We start from the raw sequence: 24,378 nt of genomic DNA on the forward strand, positions 1-24,378 counted from the left end.
CAGCCCTGACATGATTCCTCACCTATATCACCACAGGCTAAATCCATGGCTTGCAGCAGATTTACTCTGGTGTAGGGTTGTCTATCATACACTTTCCATCTCCAAGAGGAGAAAAACTCATCAATCGGATTCAGGAAAGGCGAGTATGGAGGGAGGTACAAGTTCATAAACTGCCCATTGATGTTAAACCATTCCCTTACCTGAGCAGCTCGGTGGAAACTGACATTGTCCCACACTATCACATAGGTGGGAATGGGATTCTCATTTAGCTCTTGACCCTGCTGCTCTTGAACCTGCTGCTCAAATAAAATATCTCTTAGATTGGCAATAAATCTTAGAAGGTGCTGGGTGTTATATGGCCCGAGTGTAACATGGTGATGTAGCACACCATGGTTGCTGATAGCAGCACAGATTGTGACATTGATCCTCGTTGACCAGGGACTTCAACAATGGCCCGCTGTCCAATCATGTTTCGGCCTCTCCTTCTCCTCTTTGTTAGATTGAAGCCTGCTTCATCGACAAAGATGAACTCATGGGGTCTGTCCAAGGATTCCAAGTCAAATATTGTCTGTGTAGAAATACAATATACTGTATGTACAGAGACAGTGCTATACTGTAGAGTACAATTAGGCCTACTGTATGCACTTCTGATTCACATACATTGTATGTACTGAAGAGTATTGTCATTCACATAGTATGTGTTAGTACTGTAGACAATCTGGATTACAGTAAATGTTTCTGAATGTACACTTACTTGCACATACTGAGCTCGCAGTTCTTTCACCCTTGGTGAGTTGAGCTCAAAAGGTACTCTGTATACTTGTTTCATTCGCATCCTGTTACGATGGAGGACACGGTCAACTGTGGAAATGCTCACACTGTCGATTCCCTGGAAGTGTGTGTTGTCTTGTATCACTCGTTCCTGGATTTCTCTGAGTCGTATTGCATTATCTTGAAGGACCATGCCAACTATAACGGCCTCTTGCTCCCAAGTGAATATAGCTGTCCTTCCACCTGCATGTGGCAGCCTTGCAATTCTACAAAAAGTAGTTGTGTAGTTACAAAACATATTCATGCAGTACAATACATACAGTGATTAACTTTACAAATGTCTATTGAAACAGCGGCATATAGTGTAGTACAGTAAATTTGCAATTACAAAAATACAGTAGTATACTGTACCTGTTCTCTTCTCTGAATGTCCTTACTATGGTGGACACAGAAAATCGGCTCAAATTGGGTTGCACTCTATGTCCTGCTTCCCACATTGTTAGTCCATGGACAAGAACATGTTCTATAACTGTTGCTCGAATTTCATCAGATATTTCCACTCTTTGTCTTCCTCTTCCTCTTCGTCCTCCTCTTCCTCTTTCTTGCCCTCCTCCTCGTCGCCCACCTCGCATACACACTTGTCCTCGTCCTCTCATTGTTTCTTCTATCCATTCTCAGACTTTCTCCTTCCCACCTTCAACAACCTGTTTGCTCTCTGAACTGGCTTATATTGGTTGTGTCGCATCATTTGAAACAGGTTAAATCCATTTTGAGTGGTTGTGTTCAATCAATGACATGTGTTCTCTATTTGGATTTGATTGTTGCCACTTGTGTTTACCAGTATGGATGACATGTGCATTAGAGTGCAGAATGTGTTTTGAGAATGAGAATGTGTTCAGAGTTTTGCTGAAAAATCTAAGTGAGATCTGCAAATTGTGTTTTACCATGTGAAATGGTTTAAGGTTGTCACGGTTGTCGTCGGGAAAGGAGGACCAAAACACAGCAGGGATGTGGATGCTCATCTTGATATTTATTGAAACCAAGAAACCAAGAAAACACCAAAATAACAAACGACGAAGAACTCACGAACAACCAAACAGTCTTGTAATGCTCACACGCAAAACAAGAAACAATCTCCCACAAACACTAAACCAAACACATACCCATATATAGGACTCTCAATCAGAGGCAACGAGAAAGCACCTGCCTCCAATTGAGAGTCCAACCCCCCATTAACCTAAACATAGAAATACAACTAACTAGACTAAACATAGAAATACATTAACAAGGAACAGTGCCCAAAAACCCCGGAATACATAAATCGAATACCCTTCTACAAAAACACCACCCCGAACCACATAAAACAAATACCCTCTGCTGCCACGTCCTGACCAAACTACAATAACAAATAACCCTTATACTGGTCAGGACGTGACAAAGGTATTGACAACAGACTGCATAATTAGCTAAATAAGTCCAGGCAACTGAGAACTTTGTTCAGCCAATGGGTTTTAGTGTTTTAGCAATTGAGAAAAACTGTATTAAAGTTTCTGCAGTTGCTACATACATTTTTGTACTTAGATATTAATGATATGTACCCATTGATTCTTGAAGAATGTAACTTATGAATGCCTCATGAGCTTAGTTCAACTGTCGTACCCCATCAGAACCCCAAATATAAGCTTGTTTTACTCCAATGTTTGTAAACAAAGTACATGTAAACAAACACTGTAAAGTCTCAAAACGTGGTTGAAACTATCATTTTGATATCATGGATGGTCAATCCTTTTATCCATAGATCTCTCTATGAATTTGAGTGCTTACATTTCTCCAGCATTTTTACCAAAACGGGATGACACTGTTATCGTGGATTGCCCCTTTATATTGTAACCATTAACACAGAGCAGTTCAGAGGGAAGTGAGAGACCTCTGAATTCCCTTATACAGTAGACAGGAGAAACCGCTGACAGTAGGGACTGAAGCCATACCTTAGTTATCTTTAATGGCTAAACACAACACATGAAATGTGTCACAACTACAGTTTGTGCCTTTAGTTTGATGTTTGTATTCCTGAGCGTTATGTGTGTAGTAACTTTGTGGTAGCTGTATCCCAGACAAATGCAACCCACTGTTTACTAGTTTACTCATCAACTGCAACATGTGGAAGCTGTCTATACCACCTAAGTAAGTAGATAACATTCTGTAGTTCTTGGTGTGTGTGTATCTGTGTACTTGAAAAGTCCCCATCCAGTTGAGACTGCGTGGAAGCCTGTAATTTGGATGAGAGGCCATAGTTTGTAGTTTAGGAGCCTATTGCCTAACCATCCTGCTAGTATTGTATCTACAGTTAGCCTGTTAGAGCTGGGCACTTGTGACAGTGTCCAATGAGAGGCAGGCTTAAAAAAAGAGTAGCACAGAGCCAAGCAACTGTTCTGTGGGCCTAACTCCTGAAAATGAATACAACATCATGGTTGTGTCAGTATTGTATCAGTATACCAGTATACCACCCGCTTACTCAACCCTGCACCTTAGAGGCTGCTGCCCTATGTACATAGACATGGAATCACTGGCCACTAGATAATGGAACACTAGTCACTTTAATAATGTTTACATACTGCTTTACTCATCTCATATGTATATACTGTATTCTATTCTACTGTATTTTAGTCAATGCCACCAACATTTCTTGTCCTAATATTTATATATTTCTTAATTCCATTATTTTACTTTTAGATTTGTGTGTATTGTTGTGAATTGTTAGATACTACTGCACTGTTGCAGCTAGGAACACAAGTATTTCGCTACACTCGCAATAACACCAGCTAAATATGTGTGTGACCAATTTGATTTGATTTGAGTATTAGCACATTTCTTTATTGGAAACATTCAAACCTTTCCCTTATCAACAAGCAGATGGTGGTGACATTACACTGGGAGAGTGGTACACGTGCAGAGTGATTCAAAAGGAGACAGACTCAGGCCTAGAACATCACAGCCTCTGTGATCTGGACCTGAGCTCTGGATGTTACAGTAGACTGTTCAGGATGGACCTGAACTCTGGATGTTACAGTAGACTGTTCAGGATGGACCTGAACTCTGGATGTTACAGTAGACTGTTCAGGATGGACCTGAGCTCTGGATGTTACAGTAGACTGTTCAGGATGGACTTGGGCTCTGGATATTACAGTAGACTGTTCAGGATGGACCTGAACTCTGGATGTTACAGTAGACTGTTCAGGATGGACCTGAACTCTGGATGTTACAGTAGACTGTTCAGCATGGACCTGAGCTCTGAATGTTACAGTAGACTGTTCAGGATGGACTTGGGCTCTGGATATTACAGTAGACTGTTCAGGATGGACCTGAACTCTGGATATTACAGTAGACTGTTCAGGATGGACCTGAGCTCTGGATATTACAGTAGACTGTTCAGGATGGACTTGGGCTCTGGATATTACAGTAGACTGTTCAGGATGGACCTGAACTCTGGATATTACAGTAGACTGTTCAGGATGGACTTGGGCTCTGGATATTACAGTAGACTGTTCAGGATGGACCTGAACTCTGGATGTTACAGTAGACTGTTCAGGATGGACCTGAACTCTGGATGTTACAGTAGACTGTTCAGGATGGACCTGAGCTCTGGATATTACAGTAGACTGTTCAGGATGGACCTGAACTCTGGATATTACAGTAGACTGTTCAGGATGGACCTGAGCTCTGGATATTACAGTAGACTCTTCAGGATGGAGCTGAACTCTGGATATTACAGTAGACTGTTCAGGATCGACCTGAACTCTGGATGTTACAGTAGACTGTTCAGGATGGACCTGAGCTCTGGATATTACAGTAGACTGTTCAGGATGGACCTGAACTCTGGATATTACAGTAGATAACATGAAGATGGCGCCAAAGAACATGGCTGACGTTTTAATTCTCCCAACCAATTGTGCTATTTTGTTAGTATTTTTGCATTTTGTGTAACTTATTTTTTTACTTATTTTGTACATAATGTTGCTGCTACCATCTCTTATGACCGAAAATAACTTCTGGACATCAGAACAGCGATTACTCACCACGGACTGGAAGAAACCTTTTCCTTTAACGAGTCTGACGAAAAGGAAATACTGCTTTCACTGGAACAGGCCCAGATCCCCGTAATTTGCTTGAAGAAAAAATGCAGGAAAAGGGGCCGCAGATCGGCCTGCCTTCTGAGAATCCGTAGGCGAGCAAGTAAACTCCCACTGCCATCCGTTCTTCTTGCTAACGTGCAATCATTGGAAAATAAAATTGATGACCTACGATTAAGATTATCCTACCAACGGGACATTAAAAACTGTAATATCTTATGTTTCACAGAGACGTGGCTGAACGATGATACGGGTAATATAGACCTGGCGGGATTTTCCATGCACTGACAGGACAGAGAAGTCTGGTAAGACGAGGGGTGTGGGTGTGTGTCTATTTGTCAATAACAGCTGGTGCGTGATGTCTAATATTAAAGATGTCTTGAGGTATTGCTCGCCTGAGGTAGAGTACCTTATGATAAGCTGTAAACCACACTATCTACCAAGAGAGTTCTCATCTATATTATTCGTAGCCGTCTATTTACCACCACAGAACGAAGCTGGCACTAAGACCGCTCTCAGCCAACTCTATAATGCCATAAGCAAGGAAGAAAATGCTCACTCAGAAGGGGCGCTCCTAGTGGCCGGGGACTTTAATGCAGGCAAACTTAAATCTGTTTTACTACATTTTACCAGCATGTCACATGTGCAACCAGGGGAAAAAAATCCTAGACCACCTTTACTCCACACACAGAGATGCATACAAAGCTCTCCTCCACCCTCCATTTGGCAAATCTGATCATAACTCTATCCTCCTGATTCCTGCTTACAAACAAAAACTAAAGCAGGAAGTACCAGTGACTCGCTCAATACAGAAGTGGTCAGATGATGTGGATGCTACTGTTTTGCTAGCACAGACTGGAATATGTTCCAGGATTCATCCAATGACATTAAGGAGTACACCACCTCAGTCATCGGCTTCGTCAATAAGTGCGTTGACGACGTTGTCCCCACAGTGACCTTACGTACATATCCCAACCAGAAGCCATGGATTACAGGCAACATCTGCATCGAGCTAAAGGCTAGAGCTGTCGCTTTCAAGGAGCGGGAGACTAATCCGGATGCTTATAAGAAATCCCGCTATGCCCTCAGACGAACCATCAAACAAGCAACGCGTCAATACAGGATTAAGATTGAATCCTACTACACCGGCTCTGACGCTCGTCGGATGTGGCAGGGCTTGAAAACTATTACGGACTACAAAGGGAAACCCAGACGCGAGCTGCCCAGTGACGCGAGCCTAGCAGATGAGCTAAATGCCTTTTATGCTCACTTCGAGGCAAGCAACACTGAAGCCGATGTGAACAAAACCTTTGAACAGGTCAACATTCACAAAGCCGCGGAGCCAGACGGATTACCAGGACGTGTACTCAAAGCATGCGCGGACCAACTTTCAGGTGTCTTCACTGACATTTTCAGCCTCTCCCTGACCGAGTCTGTAATACCTACATGTTTCAAGCAGACCACCGTAGTCCCTGTGCCCAAGGAAGCGAAGGTAACCTGCCTAAATGATTACCGCCCCGTGGCACTCACGTCGGTAGCCATGAAGTGCATTTGAAAGGCTGGTCATCGTCCCACACTATTCAACAGCCAGTGACAAATCAGAGCGCCAAATTTAAAACCACAAAATGTCATAATTCAAAGTTCTCAAACATAGGACTATTTTACACCATTTTATAGATACACTTCTCCTGAATCGAACCACGTTGTCCGATTTCCAAAAGGCTTTACAGCGAAAGCAAAACATTAGATTATGTTAGGAGAGTACAAAAACCACACAGCCATTTCCAAGCAACTAGCATGCATCACGAATACCCAAAACACACCTAAATGCAGCACTAACCTTTGATGATCTTCATCAGATGACACTCCTAGGACATTATGTTATACAATACATGCATGTTTTGTTCAATCAAGCTCATATTTATATAAAAAAACAGCTTTTACATTAGCATGTGATGTTCAGAACTAGCATACCCACCGAAAACTTCCGGTGAATTTACTAAATTACTCACGATAAACGTTGACAAAATACATAACAATTATTTTAAGAATTATAGATAAAGAACTCTTTTATGCAATCGCTATGTTCGATTTTAAAATAGCTTTTCGGCGAAAGCACATTTTGCAATATTCTGAGTACATAGCTCGGCCATCACGGCTAGCTAATTTGACACCCACCAAGTTTGGGACAACCTAAACTCAGAATTACTATTAGAAAAATTGGATTACCTTTGCTGTTCTTCGTCAGAATGCACGCCCAGGACTTCTACTTCAACAACAAATGTTGATTTGGTTCCAAATAATCCATAGTTATATCCAAATACCGCCGTTTTGTTCGTGCGTTCAGGTCACTATCCGAAGGGGGACGCGCGAGCGCATTTCGTGACAAAAAATGTCAAAATATTCCATTACCGTACTTAGAAGAATGTCAAACGCTGTTTAAAATCAATTTTTATGCTACTTTTCTCGTAAAATAGCGATAATATTCCAACCGGGCTACGTTGTATTCATTCAAAGCCTGAAAGAAAAAAATTGAGAAGTCTCGTGAACGCGCATCTCCAGTCTCACTGTCCCCGGGCTGACCACTTACAAACTCTGCTGCTGTACTTTGCCCAGAGACAGCAGACACCCCATTCCACTTTCTGGCGGCTTTAGAGAGCCAATGGAAGCCTTAGAAAGTGTCACGTTACAGCACAGATGCTGTAATGTCGATAGAGATGCAACAGAAGGACAACAAATTGTCAGACAGGGCACTTCCTGCATGGAATCTTCTCAGGTTTTGGCCTGCCATATGAGTTCTGTTATACTCACAGACACCATTCAAACAGTTTTAGAAACTTTAGAGTGTTTTCTATCCAAATCTACTAATTATATGCATATTTTTTATCCGGCCGTGAAAATACTGCCCCCATACCACAACAGGTTAAGGGCTTGTAAGTAAGCATTTCACGGTAAGGTCTACACTTGTTGTATTCGGTGCATGTGACAAATAAAGTTTGATTTGATTTGACTGTTCAGGATGGACCTGAACTCTGGATATTACAGTAGACTGTTCAGGCTGGCTGGCTGATTGGGTTAACCAGGCTCTGCTCTGCCGATGGCTGGATAAACAGTGAATGACTGTGTGTGTGTGTGTGTGTGTGTGTGTGTGTGTGTGTGTGTGTGTGTGTGTGTGTGTGTGTGTGTGTGTGTGTGTGTGTGTGTGTGTGTGTGTGTGTGTGTCCACTTGGTGGAGGACCTGTCAGCAAGCCATTTCATTTTGAGAGCGCGTCTGTCCATCACCACAGCCTGGTGGTCCTGTATGACTCAATTGGTAGTGCATGGTGCTTGCAAAGCAAGGATTGTGAGTTTGATTCCCAGGGCCACCCAAACATAAAATGTATGCATGACTTTAAATTGCTTTGGATTAAAGTGTCTGCTAAATAGAGAGAGAGAGAGAGAGCGATCCTACGGTTAGTTGGCTGTTGTTATGAATGAGAAGTCTCTTCTCCAATCTCTGGTTTCCTTCTTCCTTCTTAGCCAGGTTGCCAGATCTGGTTGTGCTTTAGCCAACTCGTCTGTCAGTCCTTTCTTGACATGTCATGTCTGACAAGAAAAACAGACATACACATTCAAACATCTGATACACTGAGACATTAGAATTCCATTAGAACATTTATAATCATCTATACACATTTGAAATCATGGTAAGAAGCATTTGTAAAACAGCATTTACAATGTCTAGGGTGGGATGACTGGGGGGTGTTTGGTGTGACTTATGAAAATAAATGCTCTGTGATTTGGTAGTCAAAGTGAAAGACCCATGTTGAGAAGGCAGGCTCATTCAAACTACAGTATGCAATACAACACCAGGCCAGGGACAAATCATATTCTAGGCACAGTACATGTTATTTTATGACACCCTGCAGGTGGGAAGTCATTTGGTACTGTGTACTTAGGCTACAGTATGTTTTGCATGTCTTCACCCTATTCCAAACGGACGTCTGCCGTCATGAATAGGTTTTTGAAAGCCTGTACAGTGTGCCTCTGTTTCGTAGGAATTCTTACTTGCTTTTGTTTTACGTGTGGATCTCTGTGTGTGCGTGTGTGTGTGTGTGTGTGTGTGTGTGTGTGTGTGTGTGTGTGTGTGTGTGTGTGTGTGTGTGTGTGTGTGTGTGTGTGTGTGTGTGTGTGTGTGTGTGTGTGTGTGTGTGAGACTGTGACTGGCACTTGAATCGGTAAAGGATTTGAATCAGTACAGGATTTGAATCTGTAAAGGATTTGAATCAGTAAAGGATTTGAATCAGTAAAGGATTTGAATCAGTAAAGGATTTAAATCTGTTTAGATCAGCAAACAACACATATATACAGTCCATGAATACCATTACCATGTAACAAGAGATGGCAGGACAAATATGGAGAGCAGGCAAAAGATTAACATTCACAGTGAAGAGAGGATGGATGAGAAAGAGAGACGATAATAGTGAGAGGGAGGAAAAGGGAGAAGTGGGGTGAGAAAGATAGAGAAAGAAAGAGGGAGAGAGGAATGAAGGAGTGCAGTAGTGTTGATTAACCAGTGGGCCGTCCCTCGGACTCGATGCATCATAAGAATGCCGACCAATCACATCACAGCCTCGTGCGTCTCCATGGTAACTGGGCTTCCTAGCTCCAGAGGAGGTGGAGACAAAGGGAGGAAAGGAGAAAAAGGGTAGGTGAAAAGAGGAAGAGCGAGCGAATCGATGTCTTCTGTTTTTTTTCTTTCTCTGATGGCTGTTTTCACACCAAGCGCTCCTCTCATGCTGCCTTAGCCACATCACAGCTGATGAGACCACAGACCAACACAACAACAACAACAACAACAACATCATAACCAGACTAAGGCCAGTCGTTGATGGTGATAGGTGTAGGGATGTCAGTGTGGCAGGCTTTCTGGCTGATGGGGCTGTCGAGAGCGGGGAGATGAGATGACCCTTCAGTCACCGTAGATTGGATCTGCTGGTTATGACAAGCTGTCTAAGTGTCGTCCTGCTTCTGAAAGGTAAAACACCTTGTTTTGAGAACGCTCTTCTATATCAGCATTAGACCTGCTTTTGTTCTGGACTGTGTCAGTGTCTGTGTATGTGTGTGTATGCTATTGTATCTCTGATGCAGATGAAGGAGAGGATGCCTGTGTAGACTGTTGTGATGAATCCCTGGAGTATAGCTGGTTTAGGGGAAACAGCTGGAGTGAGTGGAGTACTAGTCGTAGTGCGTAGCCATACACCATGTTATCACATTCATTCTTCATCCTAGAACCTCGACTTGTGAAGCTAGAGTTGGAGGCTGGATGTCGGCTTTAGGTTAGCTACTGTATTGTACGTTTTACTGAACCTGAATTTGTTGAATCTGAATGTGTGTACTGTGCTCTGCAGTAGCTGTTGTTATTGTTGATCCTGTTGTTGTTGTTGATCCTGTTGTTGTTGTTTATGCTGTTTTTGTTGATCCTGCCACTGAAGCCTGTATTGATTGTACGCTGTTAAAAACAACATATTGATAAAAGCCTGGCATGTCTGTCTGTCTGTGTGTCTGTCTGCCTGCAGGGCTTCAGGAGGGCAGCAGCCTTGTGATTCGGTGGAATGGAGGCTTGTGACGTGATGGTAATCATAGAGACATCACTGGTCCCTACTGTACTGAATACCCTCCTTCAGATTCTTCATTTTTTTATTAGATTTTGATGTTTAGATTTTTTGACATTGTATTATGGCAGTATGGTTCTGCACCCTGACTCTCATCCTAGCATGTGTCCACAGGATGGAATAATAGAATCAAGGCCTTGTGAAGTTGTGCTCTCACCCCGGAAAAGCCATTCTAATAGGCTATAATAGTCACATCGTCTGAGTAGAATGGATGGGAGGTGTCCAGTACATTTAGCTGATATAGTTTGCCCCAGTGTGAAAGACAAACCCCCATTCATTCAATTAATCAATCAAATATATTTATTTCTAAAGCCCTTTTTACATCAGCCGATTTCACAAAGTGCTATACAGAAACCCAGCCTAAATCCCCAAACAGCAAGCAATGCAGATGTAGAAGCAGGCCCCTAGGAAAGGTTTTATTGTTCAGACTGGGCAGCAGCACTCTCAGCTGGACCTAGTAGTGGACATCCCCAAAGTAATCACCAGTCTGGAGCTCTGCCACCTCAGATCCCACGGGGGGGTCAAATACAGGGAGAGGACTGGACAGACAGTTGCTGAGGGAACCAGCTGACGACAAAGTCCCTCCTACATAGGATGGAATAGAGGATGGAATGGAACTGGCCCGGAACAGACCCTGACACAATACACACACACATGTGTGCAGGCACACACACACACACACACACACACACACACACACACACACACACACACACACACACACACACACACACACACACACACACACACACACACACACACACACACACGCACACACAAACGGACACTGGCTGTGGTGTAAGACATAATTGAAGTGGCCTGCTCCCTGCCAAGTTAGACCCTAGCAGTTTGAATGTGTTTGTCTCCAGCCTAAGTGCTCCAGCTAATTACTGCAGACTGACTATAATACATCACAGCTTGGCTTTTCCTGCCTCTGGTCCAGTAATATCAAATCAAATCAAATTGTATTTGTCACATGCGCCGAATACAACAGGTGTAGACCTTACCGGGAAATGCTTACTTACAATGCAGTTCAAGAAATAGTTAAGAAAATATTTAGTAAATAAACTAAAGTAAAAAAAAAAAAATGAAAACAATAAAATAACAATAACGAGGCTTTATACAGGGGGGTATCAATGTGCAGGTTTACAGGTTAGTCGAGGTAGGGGTAAAGTGATAATAAACAGCAAGTAGCAGCAGTGTACAAACAAGGGGGGGGGTCGTCAATGTAAATAGTCCGGGTGGCCATTTGATGAATTGTTCACCAGTCTTATGGCTTGGGGGTAGAAGCTGTTAAGGAGCCTTTTGGTCCTAGACTTGGGCTCTCTGGTACCGCTTGCCATGCGGTAGCAGGGAGAACAGTCTATGACTTGGGTGACTGGAGTCTTTTACTTTTTTGGGGCCTTCATCTGACACTGCCTAGTATATAGGTCCTGGATGGCAGGAAGCTTGGCCCTAGTGATGTACTGGGCTGTACGCACTACCCTTCTGTAGCGCCTTACGATCAGATGCAGAGCAGTTACCATTCCAGGCCGTGATGCAACCGGTCAGGATGCTCTTTTTGAGGATCTGGGGACCCATGCCAAATCTTTTCAGTCTTCTGAGGTGGAAAAGATGTTGTTGTGCCCTCTTCATGACTGTCTTGGTGTGTTTGGACCATGATAGTTCGTTGGTGATGTGGACACCAATGAACTTGAAACTCTCGACCTGCTCCAATACAGCCCCGTTGATGTTAATGGGGCCCTGTTCGGCCCACCTTTTCCTGTAGTCCACGATCAGCTCCTTTGTCTTGCTCACATTGAAGGAGAGGTTGTTGTCCTGGCACTACACTGCCAGGTCTCTGACCTCCTCTCTATAGGCTGTCTCATCGTTGTCAGTGATCAGGCCCACCGCTGTTGTGTCGTCAGCAAACTTAATGATGGTGTTGGAGTTTTGTTTAGGGTTGCAATTTTTGGGGAATATTCAGAGGTGGAAACTTTCCGTGGGAATTAATGGGAATATATGGGAATTAACAGAAATATATTGTCACATCTGTCGGAAGGATTGGACCAAAGCGCAGCGTGTTGAGTGCTCATCTTTTTATTAAAGTAAAGTGAACACTTAAACAAAAAATAACAAAATGACACACGACAGTTCCTTAGGTAACATAGACTAAACGAAAAACAACCACCCACAACCCACAGGAAAAAACAAGCTGCCTAAGTATGGCTTTCAATCAGAGACAACAAAAGACACCTGATGGTCTAGAAACTAAAGCTTTGGTTGTCTTCCTCTCAGGCTTCCATGTCTTCTCCCTGGACCTCCTCAATGTCCACCTCTTGAACATCAGACTCTGAGGCCTCATCTTCACTGTCACTTTCCAACCTTGTTGAGGATGGTTCGTTGTCAGGCTCAAAAAGCCTCAAATTTGCCCGGATGGCCACCAATTTTTCAACCCTTGTATTGGTCAGCCTGTTGCGTGCTTTGGTGTGCGTGTTCCCAAAGAAGGACCAGTTATGCTCTGACACGGCTGATGTTGGTGGGATTTGAAGGATGATGGAGGCAACAGAGCCTCAGATCCACAAAGTCCATTTCCACCAGGTGGCTGATGAGATATGTTGGCTCGACTGCCATATTGCATCTCCATCCCAAAGCCCTTGCTTGGAAGTGTACTTCGCCAGACTGCCAAGAACCTTGCCCTCATCCAGGCCAAGGTGCCGAGACACGGTAGTGATGACACCATAGGCCTTGTTGATCTCTGCACCAGACAGGTTGCTCTTGCCAGCATACTTGGGGTCCAACATGTACGCTGCGGCATGTATGGGCTTCAGGCATAAGTCTTCACACTTTTTGATGTATTTCAGAACTGCAGTTTCCTCTGCTTGGAGCAACAGTGAAGTGGGCAGGGCAGTATGGATTTATTCTCTTACATCTGCAAGCAGAGTCTGAACATCAGACAGGATGGCATTGTCTCCCACAATCCGTGCAATGGCTACTGCTATAGGTTTCAGGAGTTTCAGGCTGCTTCCCACTCTCTCCCAAAATACATCATCCAGGAGGATCCTCTTGATGGGGCTGTCCATATCGGCAGACTGTGATATGGCCATTTCTTGGAGAGACTGCTCCCCCTCCAGGAGGCTGTCAAACATGATGACAACACCACCCCAACGGGTGTTGCTGGGAAGCTTCAATGTGGTGCTCTTATTCTTCTCACTTTGCTTGGTGAGGTAGATTGCTGCTATAACTTGATGAACCTTCACATACCTAACCATTTCCTTGGCTCTCTTGTAGAGTGTATCCATTGTTTTCAGTGCCATGATGTCCGTGAGGAGCAGATTCAATGCATGAGCAGCACAGCCAATGGGTGTGATGTGAGGGTAGGACTCCTCCACTTTAGACCAAGCAGCCTTCATGTTCACAGCATTGTCTGTCACCAGTGCAAATACCTACTGTGGTCCAAGGTCATTGATGACTGCCTTCAGCTCATCTGCAATGTAGAGACCGGTGTGTCTGTTTTCCCTTGTGTCTGTGCTCTTGTAGAATACTGGTTGAGGGGTGGAGATGTAGTTAATTATTCCTTGCCCGCAAACATTTGACCACCCATCAGAGATGATTGCAATACAGTCTGCTTTCTCTATGATTTGCTTGACCTTCACTTCAACTCTGTTGAACTCTGCATCCAGCAAATGAGTAGATAAAGCAAGTCTGTTTGGAGGGGTGTATGCTGGGCTAAGAACATTCAGAAATCTCTTCCAATACACATTGCCTGTGAGCATCAGAGGTGAACCAGTTTCATTCTCTGACTACGTTCCTCCATTGAGTCAAAAAACTTCTGATTCCAGAAGGACCATGAGCTGTTGCTATTGATAAGGTGTCTGATTCATCATTTTCACCTCAAATAGAAGTAGAGGGACTTTTGTCAGAGGTTTAACCTTTCTTGTTGTGAGTGCTGAGGGAACTTTATGCACTTGGCCAGATGATTCTGCATCTTTGTTGCATTCTTCACATATGATTTGACACAGTATTTGCAAATGTACACAGCTTTTCCTTCTACATTAGCTGCAGTGAAATGTCTCCACACATCAGATAGTGCCCGTGGCATTTTCCTGTAAAGATTAGAAAAAATGAGTAAAAAAAAAATTGTTAAGCAGTTAGATTAACCTCTCTAGGCTAGGCGGGACGAATTCGTCCCACCTACGTAACAGCCACTGCTATCCTGTGGCGCAATTTTCAAAACCTTAAAAATCCTATTACTTCAATTTCTCAAACATATGACTATTTTACAGCCATTTAAAGACAAGACTCTCGTTAATCTAACCACACTGTCCGATTTCAAAAAGGCTTTACAACGAAAGCAAAACATTAGATTATGTCAGCAGAGTACCAAGCCAGAAATAATCAGATACCCATTTTTCAAGCCAGCATATAATGTCACCAAAACCCAGAAGACAGCTAAATGCAGCACTCACCTTTGATGATCTTCATCAGATGACAACCCTAGGACATTATGTTATACAATACATGCATGTTTTGTTCAATCAAGTTCATATTTATATCAAAAACCAGCTTTTTACATTAGCATGTGACGTTCAGAACTAGCAAACTTCCGGGAATTCGCTAACATTTTACTAAATTACTCACGATAAACGTTCACAAAAAGCATAACAATTATTTTAAGAATTATAGATACAGACCTCCTCTATGCACTCGATATGTCCGATTTTAAAATAGCTTTTTGGTGAAAGCACATTTTGCAATATTCTAAGTACATAGCCCAGGCATCACGGGCTCGCTATTTAGACACCCGGCAAGTTTAGCACTCACCATAATCATATTTACTATTATAAAAGTTTGATTACCTTTTGTTGTCTTCGTCAGAATACACACCCAGGACTGCTACTTCAATAACAAATGTTGGTTTGGTCCAAAATAATCCATCGTTATATCCGAATAGCGGCGTTTTGTTCGTATGCGTTCCAGACACTATCCGAAATAGTAAAGAAGTGTCGCGCGCATGGCGCAATTCGTGACAATAAAATTCTAAGTATTCCATTACCGTACTTCGAAGCATGTCAACCGCTGTTTAAAATCAATTTTTACGACATTTTTCTCGTAGAAAAGCGATAATATTCTGACAGGGAATCTCCTTTTCGGCAAACAGAGGAAAAAATCCCAAAGGCGGGGGCGGTCGGGGTCACGCGCATAAGCCAGTGTCCCTTGATCGGCCACTTGAGAAAGGCGATAATGTGTTTCAGCCTGGGGCTGGAATGACGACATTCTGTTTTTTCCCGGGCTCTGAGCGCCTATGGACGACGTGGGAAGTGTCACGTTAGAGCAGAGATCCTTAGTAAATGATAGAGATGGAAAAGAAGTTCAACAAATGGTCAGACAGGCCACTTCCTGTAAAGGAATCTCTCAGGTTTTGACCTGCCATTTGAGTTCTGTTATACTCACAGACACCATTCAAACAGTTTTAGAAAATTTAGGGTGTTTTCTATCCATATGTAATAAGTATATGCATATTCTAGTTACTGGGTAGGAGTGGTAACCAGATTAAATCGGGTATGTTTTTTATCCAGCCGTGTCAATACTGCCCCCTAGCCCTAACAGGTTAAACAACTCCTTTGTAAGATGCATGTTTTCAAATGAAACATGTATGGAAACAGGTGAATTAACACTCCTCAGTCAGCAGGCTCAAGCAAGCAAAAACCCACATGGTTGCAAAAATGAACTAGCAGAAAATGTTAACAAGTTAGAAATGATTTAACACACTTTTCTGGAGGCTACTATACAAAAAATCATGTATGTCATATAATATATATTCACCCCACCCAGTATCGGGGTGGCAGGTAGCCTAGTGGTTAGAGCATTGGGTCAGTAATTGAGAGGTAGGTGGCTCGAATCCCTGAGCTGACAAGGTAAAAATCTGTCGTTCTGCCCCTGAACAAGGCAGTTAACCCACCGTTCCTAGACCGTCATTGAAAATAAGAATGTGTTCTTAAATGACTTGCCTAGTTAAATAAAGGTGTAAAAAACAAACAATCGGTGTCCAAAAATACCGATTACCGATTGTTATGAAAAATTTAAATCGGCCCAAATTAATCGGCGAGGGAGAACTTTGTATTTTTCTCTGTGTGTGGAGTAAAGGTGGTCTAGAGTTTTTTTCCCCTCTGGTTCCACGTGTGACATGTTGGTAGAAATGAGGTAAAACAGATTTAAGTTTGCCTGCATTAAAGTCCCCGGCCACTAGGAGCGCCGCTTCTGTATGAGCATTTTCTTGTTTGCTTATCGCCTTATACAGCTCATTGAGTGCAGTCTTAGTGCCAGCATCGGTTTGTGGTGTTAAATAGACAGCTACGAATAATATAGACAAGAACTCTCTTGGTAGATAGTGTGGTCTACAGCTTATCATGAGGTACTCTACCTCAGGCGAGCAATACCTTGAGACTTTTTTAATATTAGACATCATGCACCAGCTGTTATTGACAAAATATAATAGTGTGCGTGTGTGTGTGTGTGTGTGTGTGTGTGTGTGTGTGTGTGTGTGTGTCTGTGTGTGTGAAGCTGTGTGTTTGTGCGTGTGTGTGTGTTATCAAATTTAACCTATGTTAGAGCAGCAGCTCTCATAATTAACTGTAATAGGAATCATTTTAAACCAATGACGTATCACATTGTTGGGCTGTGGAATCGTTTTTAGCCAATGACATGAAACAATCTTGGGGAGGGGCGAATCCTGTTAAGCCAACGACAAAGGCTGATGCATTCTTTGGACGGCAATAATTTTAAGCCATTGACGTACACTATCACATTCTTAGTATCCAGAATACTCTATACACCCAGTCTTAATCCCAGACCACCTGTTTAACTCTACTCTCCCTCTTTCTCTCTCTCTCTCTCTCTTTCGTTCTTTCTTTCTTTCTTTCTTTCTTTCTTTCTTTCTTTCTTTCTTTCTTTCTTTCTTTCTTTCTTTCTTTATCTCTCTCTCTCTCTCTCTCTCCCTATCTATATCTAGTTCTTTACCTCTCTCTCTCTCCCTCCCTATCTATCTCTATCTCTCTAGCGCTCTCTCTCTCTGTCTGCATAGGTCCTCACATACATGCTCTTCCACCCCCTCTCTCCCATCTCTCCCTCTTATTCCCCCCCTCCCTCTTATTCCCTCCCTCCTTTCTCTCTCTCACACACACACACACACACACACACACAAATAAAACCAAATTCTGGGTGTAGTGGAGAAAAGCATTGGCACGCTGTTGTTGTGGACAATATGAATGGAACGGAACTCTGTTACTGTTACTACTCCTCAAGAGCAAATCTTACCTAGGACAGTGATGTGACCCCAGGACATAATCCTACAGGATTATGGGTGATTAGGTCACCTGGTGACCCCTAATGTAGTAAACACAGTCTGCTAGACCAACACTTGATGCAGCTCCAACCAAAAGGTTGCCGTTTTGAATAACCAAGCCGGCAAGATGAAAAATCTGTTGATATGCCCTTGAGCAACACACTTAATCCTAATTTGCTCCAGTGGCACCGTACTACTATGGCTGACCCTGTAAAACAACACTGCACCTATCTGGTGTCTGTGACAATAAAAAACATACAGTATATACTTTGTTAATGTAAACGTAGTAAACCTTACCCACACACACTCCATCTCTCTATCCATCAGGGTAGTGTCACAGCTGAGCTGCCAATATCATCAACAGCAGCATGGCAGTGTCTGCCATAATTTGTTTGTAGTGAGAAATAATGACTTGGGAGAGAGAGGGGAGGGTTGGGGGAAGCAGATAGGGGGGGGAGGCAGAGGGAAGCGAAATGGAGACAGAGAGACAAAGAAAGATTTTATTTTGTATTGTTTTTAGAGAGTATTTGTATTTGCATTGTGGCTGTAGTCCCTGGGCAGCCCTTACCTGCCCAGGGACTACAGGTGCAAATGAGCTCTTGGGTAACCCTGACACATTTACACGGAGGTTGCATTACTGTAATATTAATGTTGATTAATGTGCAATGTCCCTGTAAAATAAAAACAGGACAGAGTTGTGTGATGCCTCGTATTTAATCCCTCTTACACTAAGCTCCCTCAGTCATGTGACGTCCTAAACTCGTCCCTGTCAGTCAGTCAGTCAGTCTGTCTGTCTGTCTGTCTGTCTGTCTGTCTGTCTGTCTGTCTGTCTGTCTGTCTGTCTGTCTGTCTGTCTGTCTGTCTGTCTGTCTGTCTGTCTGTCTGTCTGTGTGTGTGTGTTGTCATGCTGCCTTGTCGCTTGATCAGACTTCTACTGTCTACTGGAGGAAACGTTGTTTGGACTTTGTTTTGGCATGACTTTGATTGGATTGGTTGGATGTTGACTGGATGTTTATGCTTGATGCCTGGGACTTGCCGATGGTGGAATCGTGTTGTTAGCAGACTGACATTTCCTCTACAGTGAATAGAGACTTTTGACTTTTGGGATTTAGTTTGGACATTACTGGGAAGTTGCTGGAACATTGGATGTACCTGGATATAGCGTGTAATGACTTGTAATAAATAATAAATGAAATGTAAGTAAAGGTTTTGATATATCTGGTAAAGGGCTGAACGTTGACTGAGGACATACACACACAGGATTTGGAGAAGAAGTGTTGTCTTGACTGGATTAAGGTTTTATATGGGGAGGCGGGTAGCCTAGTGTTTAGAAAGTTGGACTAGGAACCAAAAGGTTGCAAGAACAAATCCCTGAGCTGACAAGGTAAAAATCTGTCGTTCTGCCCCTGAATAAGGCAATGTCTGTCCCGAGGCAGTTATTGAAAATAACAATTTGTTCTTAACTGACTTGCCTAGTTAAGTAAGATAAAAATTATGTGATAATGTTATTCAGTTTTGTATTCACTTATGATGTAAATCTCTCTTGTCAAGATTAGCAGTACAGTTTTTTACATTTTAGTCATTTAGCAGATGCTCTTATCCAGAGCGACTTACAGCTAGTGCATTCATCTTAAGATAGCTAGGTGGGACAGCTACATACATTTACATTACATTTACATTTTAGTCATTTAGCAGATGCTCTTATCCAGAGCGACTTACAGCTAGTGCATTCATCTTAAGATAGCTAGGTGGGACAGCTACATATCACAGGCATAGTGAATACACTTTCCTCAATAAAGTAGCTATCAGCAAAGTCAGATCTTTAAAGGGGGGAGTCAAGAGCAAGTGTTGGTTCAGGGAAGTTTTTTTGTTGTAGTCTTCATAGTCTTACCCTTGCATGCGTGTGTCATCACACAGACATCTTCTAAGACTACTGATCGTTCTCACCACATTGACTTGACCCAATCAAGTATTACATGATACGCGTTTCCTCTCACCCAGTGTTAACTCAGGTATGTGTCTCTTCTGTTCACCTACAGGTCTGAACCGTAATGTGTTCCATCCCGGCTGTTTGATGCTGCTGCTACTTGGGTAGAGCGGCTCGTTGAGAGGACCCCCTGCCCCCCCCTGCCCCCCTGTGCCACCCCACCACCTAGCTACCATGCTGATCAAGGAGTACCGGATCCCCATGCCTATGAGCGTGGAAGAGTACCGCATCGCCCAGCTCTACATGATCCAGGTGGGTGACTACTGGCTAGCATACATACTGAAATACAACACATGGAATACATGTATGTAGCATAGCATTGCATGGCTAGCATGCATCATACAGAATACATTACCTAGCATAGCATGGCTAACACACAGCAGGCAGAATACATTACCTAGCATAGCATGGCTAACACACAGCAGACAGAATACATTACCTAGCATAGCATGGCTAACACACAGCATGCAATACAACATATGAAGAGTTTATTTCCAAAACACTACAGTGTATATCCAGACATTTTTCACATTTGTGTCTTTTCATCAGAAATGATTGCTTATGAGCACCTTCATGTGTGTGTAAAATATATCTGTTCACAGATTTTTAAGTAATAGATTTTAGATGTGTATGAAAATGTTTTTTTTTTTTTACAAAACGCTATATATCCATTGTTTAGCTGGAATGGAATGTTGGTTTCCTGTGTATTTGACTGTGACATGTGATCGTCTCACCTAGCTATCTTAAGATGAATGCACTTACTGTAAGTTGCTCTAGATAAGAGCATCTGCTAAATGACTAAAATGTCAAATATAAATGTTTCACATACAGATCTCAAATGACTGTATTGAATTAAAAAATGTATATACACTACCATTCAAAAGTTTGGACACACCTACTCATTCCAGGGTTTTTCTTTATTTTTACTATTTTCTGCATTGTAGAATAATAATGAAGACATCAAAAACAGGAAATAACACATATGGAATCATGTAGTAACCAAAAAAGTGTTAAACAAATCAAAATATATTTTATATTTGAGATTCTTCAAGGTAGCCACCCTTTGCCTTGATGATAGCTTTGCACACTCTTGGCATTCTCTCAACCAGCTTCATGAGGTAGTCACCTATAATGCATTTCAATTATTAACAAGTGTGCCTTGTTAAAAGTTCCTATGTGGAATTTCTTTCCTTCTTTATGCATTTGAGACAATCAGTTGTGTTGTGACAAGTTAGGGGTGGTATACAGACCAAGTCCATATTATGGTTAGAACAGCTTTACTTACTTTAAGACATGAAGGTCAGTCAATCTGGAAAATGTCAAGAACTTTGAAAGTTTCAAAGTGCAGTCGCAAAAACCATCAAGCGCTATGATGGAACTGGCTCTCATGAGGACCGCCACAGGAAAGGAAGACCCAGAGTTAACTCTGCTGCAGAGGATAAGTTAATTAGAGTTAACTGCACCTCAGATTGCAGCCCAAATAAATGCTTCACAGAGTTCAAGTAGCAGCCACATCTTAACGTCAACTGTTCAGAGGAGACTGCGTTAATCAGGCCTTCATGGTCAAATTTCTGCAAAGAAACCACTACTAAAGAACACCAATAAGAATAAGAGACTTGCTTGGGCCAAGAAACACGAGCAATGGACATTAAACCGGTGGAAATCTGTCCTTTGGTCTGATGAGTCCAAATGTGAGATTTTTGGTTCTAACTACCGTGTCTTTGTGAGACGCCGAGTAGGTGAACGGATGATCTCTGCATGTGTGGTTTCCACCGTGAAGCATGGAGGAGGAGGTGTGATATTGTGGGGTGCTTTGCTGGTGACACTGTCAGTGATTTATTCAGAATTCAAGGCACACTTATCCAGCATGGCTCCCACTGCATTCTGCAGCAATACACCATCCCATCTGGTTTGCGCTTAGTGGGACTATCATTTGTTTTTCAACAGGACATTGACCCAAAACACACCTCCAGCCTGTGTAAGGGCTATTTGAACAAGAAAGAGAGTGATGGAGTGCTGCATCAGATGACCTGGCCACCTCAGTCACGTGACCTCAACCCAATTGAGATGGTTTGGACCGCAGAGTGAAGGAAAAGCAGCCAACAAGTGCTCAGCATATGTGGGAACTCCTTCAAGACTATTGGAAAAGCATTCCTTAAGATGCTGGTTGAGAGAATGCCAAGAGTGTGCAAAGCTGTCATCAAGGCAAAGGCTGGCTACTTTGAAGAATCTAAAATATATTTAGATTTGTTTAACACTTTTTTGGTTACTACATGATTCCATATGTGTTATTTCATAGTTTTGATGTCTTCACTGTTATTCTACAATGTACAAAATAGTAAAAATAAAGAAAAACCCTTGAATGAGTAGGTGTGTCCAAACTTTACTGGTACAGTATACATAATTAAATATTAATGTCACAAATGTGTCATTTGTAGAGCTCTTTATTAAAAATTGAATTTTTTGTTACATTTGACTGTGTAAAACCTAGCAATACTTTTTATTTCTCTGAGAGTTAGGTGGATATATAGCATTTTGCAAAAAAACATGATTATTTGTCTCTCTGAAATGAAATCATCAGTGATAGATTTTAAACAAATACATGTCTGTCATTGAACAACCCCATGCAATGATTAGATAGTTGTCATAATCTTCGTCTTCTGAGGAGTAAGAAATATCGGACCAATACGCAGCATGGTAAGTGTCCATACTTATACTTTTTAACCGTGAACACTAAACAAAACAAGCAAACGCACAACAGTCCTGTAAGGCTATTCAAAGAAACAACCACCCACAAACACAAGAGGAAATAAACCCACTTAAATATGGCCTCCAATTAGAAGCAACGACAACCAGCTGCTTCTAATTGGAGGTCGTTCCCAAAACTGACATAGAAATAGACAAACTAGAAAACCCACATAGAAATAGAAAACATAGAACATAAACCAAAAACCCCGAAACACACAAAACAAACACACCCCTGCCACGTCCTGACCAACTACAATAACAAAATGACCCCTTTACTGGTCAGGACGTGACAATAGTGAAAAAACACACCAATCTCTCATGATTTCTTTAAACAGTAAAAGCTAATTTACCGACATTTCTGAAAATTGATAAATAGTGTTTTGAAATAAAACTCTTCATATTGCACACGGTGCGTCACGTAGCATATATGGGATATAACATCATCCTAAAACAGAGGTCTAGGTCAGAGTCAGTAGATTGTACCCATGACCCAAGAGCCATACTGACCCTGGATAATAGGTGGTGAATTGAGCTGTGTGTGTTTGTGCGTTCTTATTGTTTTTGTGTGTGTGTGTGTGTGTAACATGGTGTTAGGTTGAGTTCATGTCTTATAGTTCAGGTCACTAGGTTAATGTGAGCTGTCTCAGGCCAGCTGACTCTCCATATGCTTATGGACCATGTTTTATTGAGACAAAACACACACAAACACACACACATAAAACCAAATTCTGGGTGTAGTGGAGAAAAGCATTGGCACGCTGTTGTTGTGGACAATATGAATGGAACGGAACTCTGTTATTGTTACTACTCCTCAAGAGCAAATCTTACCTAGGACAGTGATGTGACCCCAGGACATAATCCTACAGGATTATGGGTGATTAGGTCACCTGGTGACCCCTAATGTAGTAAACACAGTCTGCTAGACCAACACTTGATGCAGCTCCAACCAAAAGGTTGCCGTTTTGAATAACCAAGCCGGCAAGATGAAAAATCTGTTGATATGCCCTTGAGCAACACACTTAATCCTAATTTGCTCCAGTGGCACCGTACTACTATGGCTGACCCTGTAAAACAACACTGCACCTATCTGGTGTCTGTGACAATAAAAAACATACAGTATATACTTTGTTAATGTAAACGTAGTAAACCTTACCCACACACACTCCGTCTCTCTATCCATCAGATGTCATCAACAGCAGCATGGCAGTGTCTGCCGTCATTTGTTTGTAGTGAGAAATAATGACTTGGGAGAGAGGGTAGAGGTGCAGGAAGGAGATGGAGAGGGGAGCAGATATAGAGGGAGGAGAATTGGGGTAGCAGGTAGAGAGGGAGGAGGATTGGGGGAGCAGGTAGAGAGGGAGGAGAGTTGGGGGAAGACAAACAGAAAGAGAGACTGGCAGAGAGACAGAGAAAGATACTGATGGAAAGAGACACACAGAGGAAGAGAGAGACAGAGGAAGATAGAGACAGAGAAAGAAAGAGGCAGAGAAAGAGAGAAAGACAGAGAAAGAGAGAGGCAGAGGAAGGCATTGAGATGGAGGGAAACGGAGAATGAGGAGAAGTCACGATGATACAGCCAGTGTTTCCATAACAACGTTATGCTGCTGATTTTGTTATCCTTTCGATTGGATAGGGTGTCTTCCTGTGTGTGTATGCTATACTGAGACGTCATAACACCAAATTAGAGACAAAACACTGGGAGAAAAGCTTGGACAAATGATGCAGCTGAAGGAGAGCCACCTCATGCTGATCCTATTCAGTATG

The 24,378-nt window shown here is 42.4% G+C and overlaps 1 protein-coding gene across 10 annotated transcripts in view; it reads left to right on the forward strand.

Annotated features, from left to right (window-relative positions):
• The window catches only part of LOC106568312 (membrane-associated phosphatidylinositol transfer protein 2), a 90,163-nt gene that overhangs the window by 13,705 nt on the left and 52,080 nt on the right, over positions 1 to 24,378 (forward strand). For 2 of the 10 annotated variants that reach the window (XM_045692479.1, XM_045692483.1), the window contains exons 1-3: positions 9,136 to 9,918; positions 10,460 to 10,516; positions 19,919 to 20,118. In XM_045692479.1, the coding sequence (XP_045548435.1) occupies positions 20,041 to 20,118 (78 nt within the window). In that variant the 5' untranslated portion in view covers positions 9,136 to 9,918; positions 10,460 to 10,516; positions 19,919 to 20,040. Of the gene's footprint in view, positions 1 to 9,135; positions 9,919 to 10,459; positions 10,517 to 19,918; positions 20,119 to 24,378 lie in introns of those variants that run through there. The other 8 variants (XM_045692482.1, XM_045692484.1, XM_045692485.1 and 5 more) reach the window with 5 other exon arrangements.

Source organism: Salmo salar, chromosome ssa13, assembly GCF_905237065.1.
Source record: "Salmo salar chromosome ssa13, Ssal_v3.1, whole genome shotgun sequence".
Lineage (NCBI taxonomy): Eukaryota > Metazoa > Chordata > Actinopteri > Salmoniformes > Salmonidae > Salmo > Salmo salar.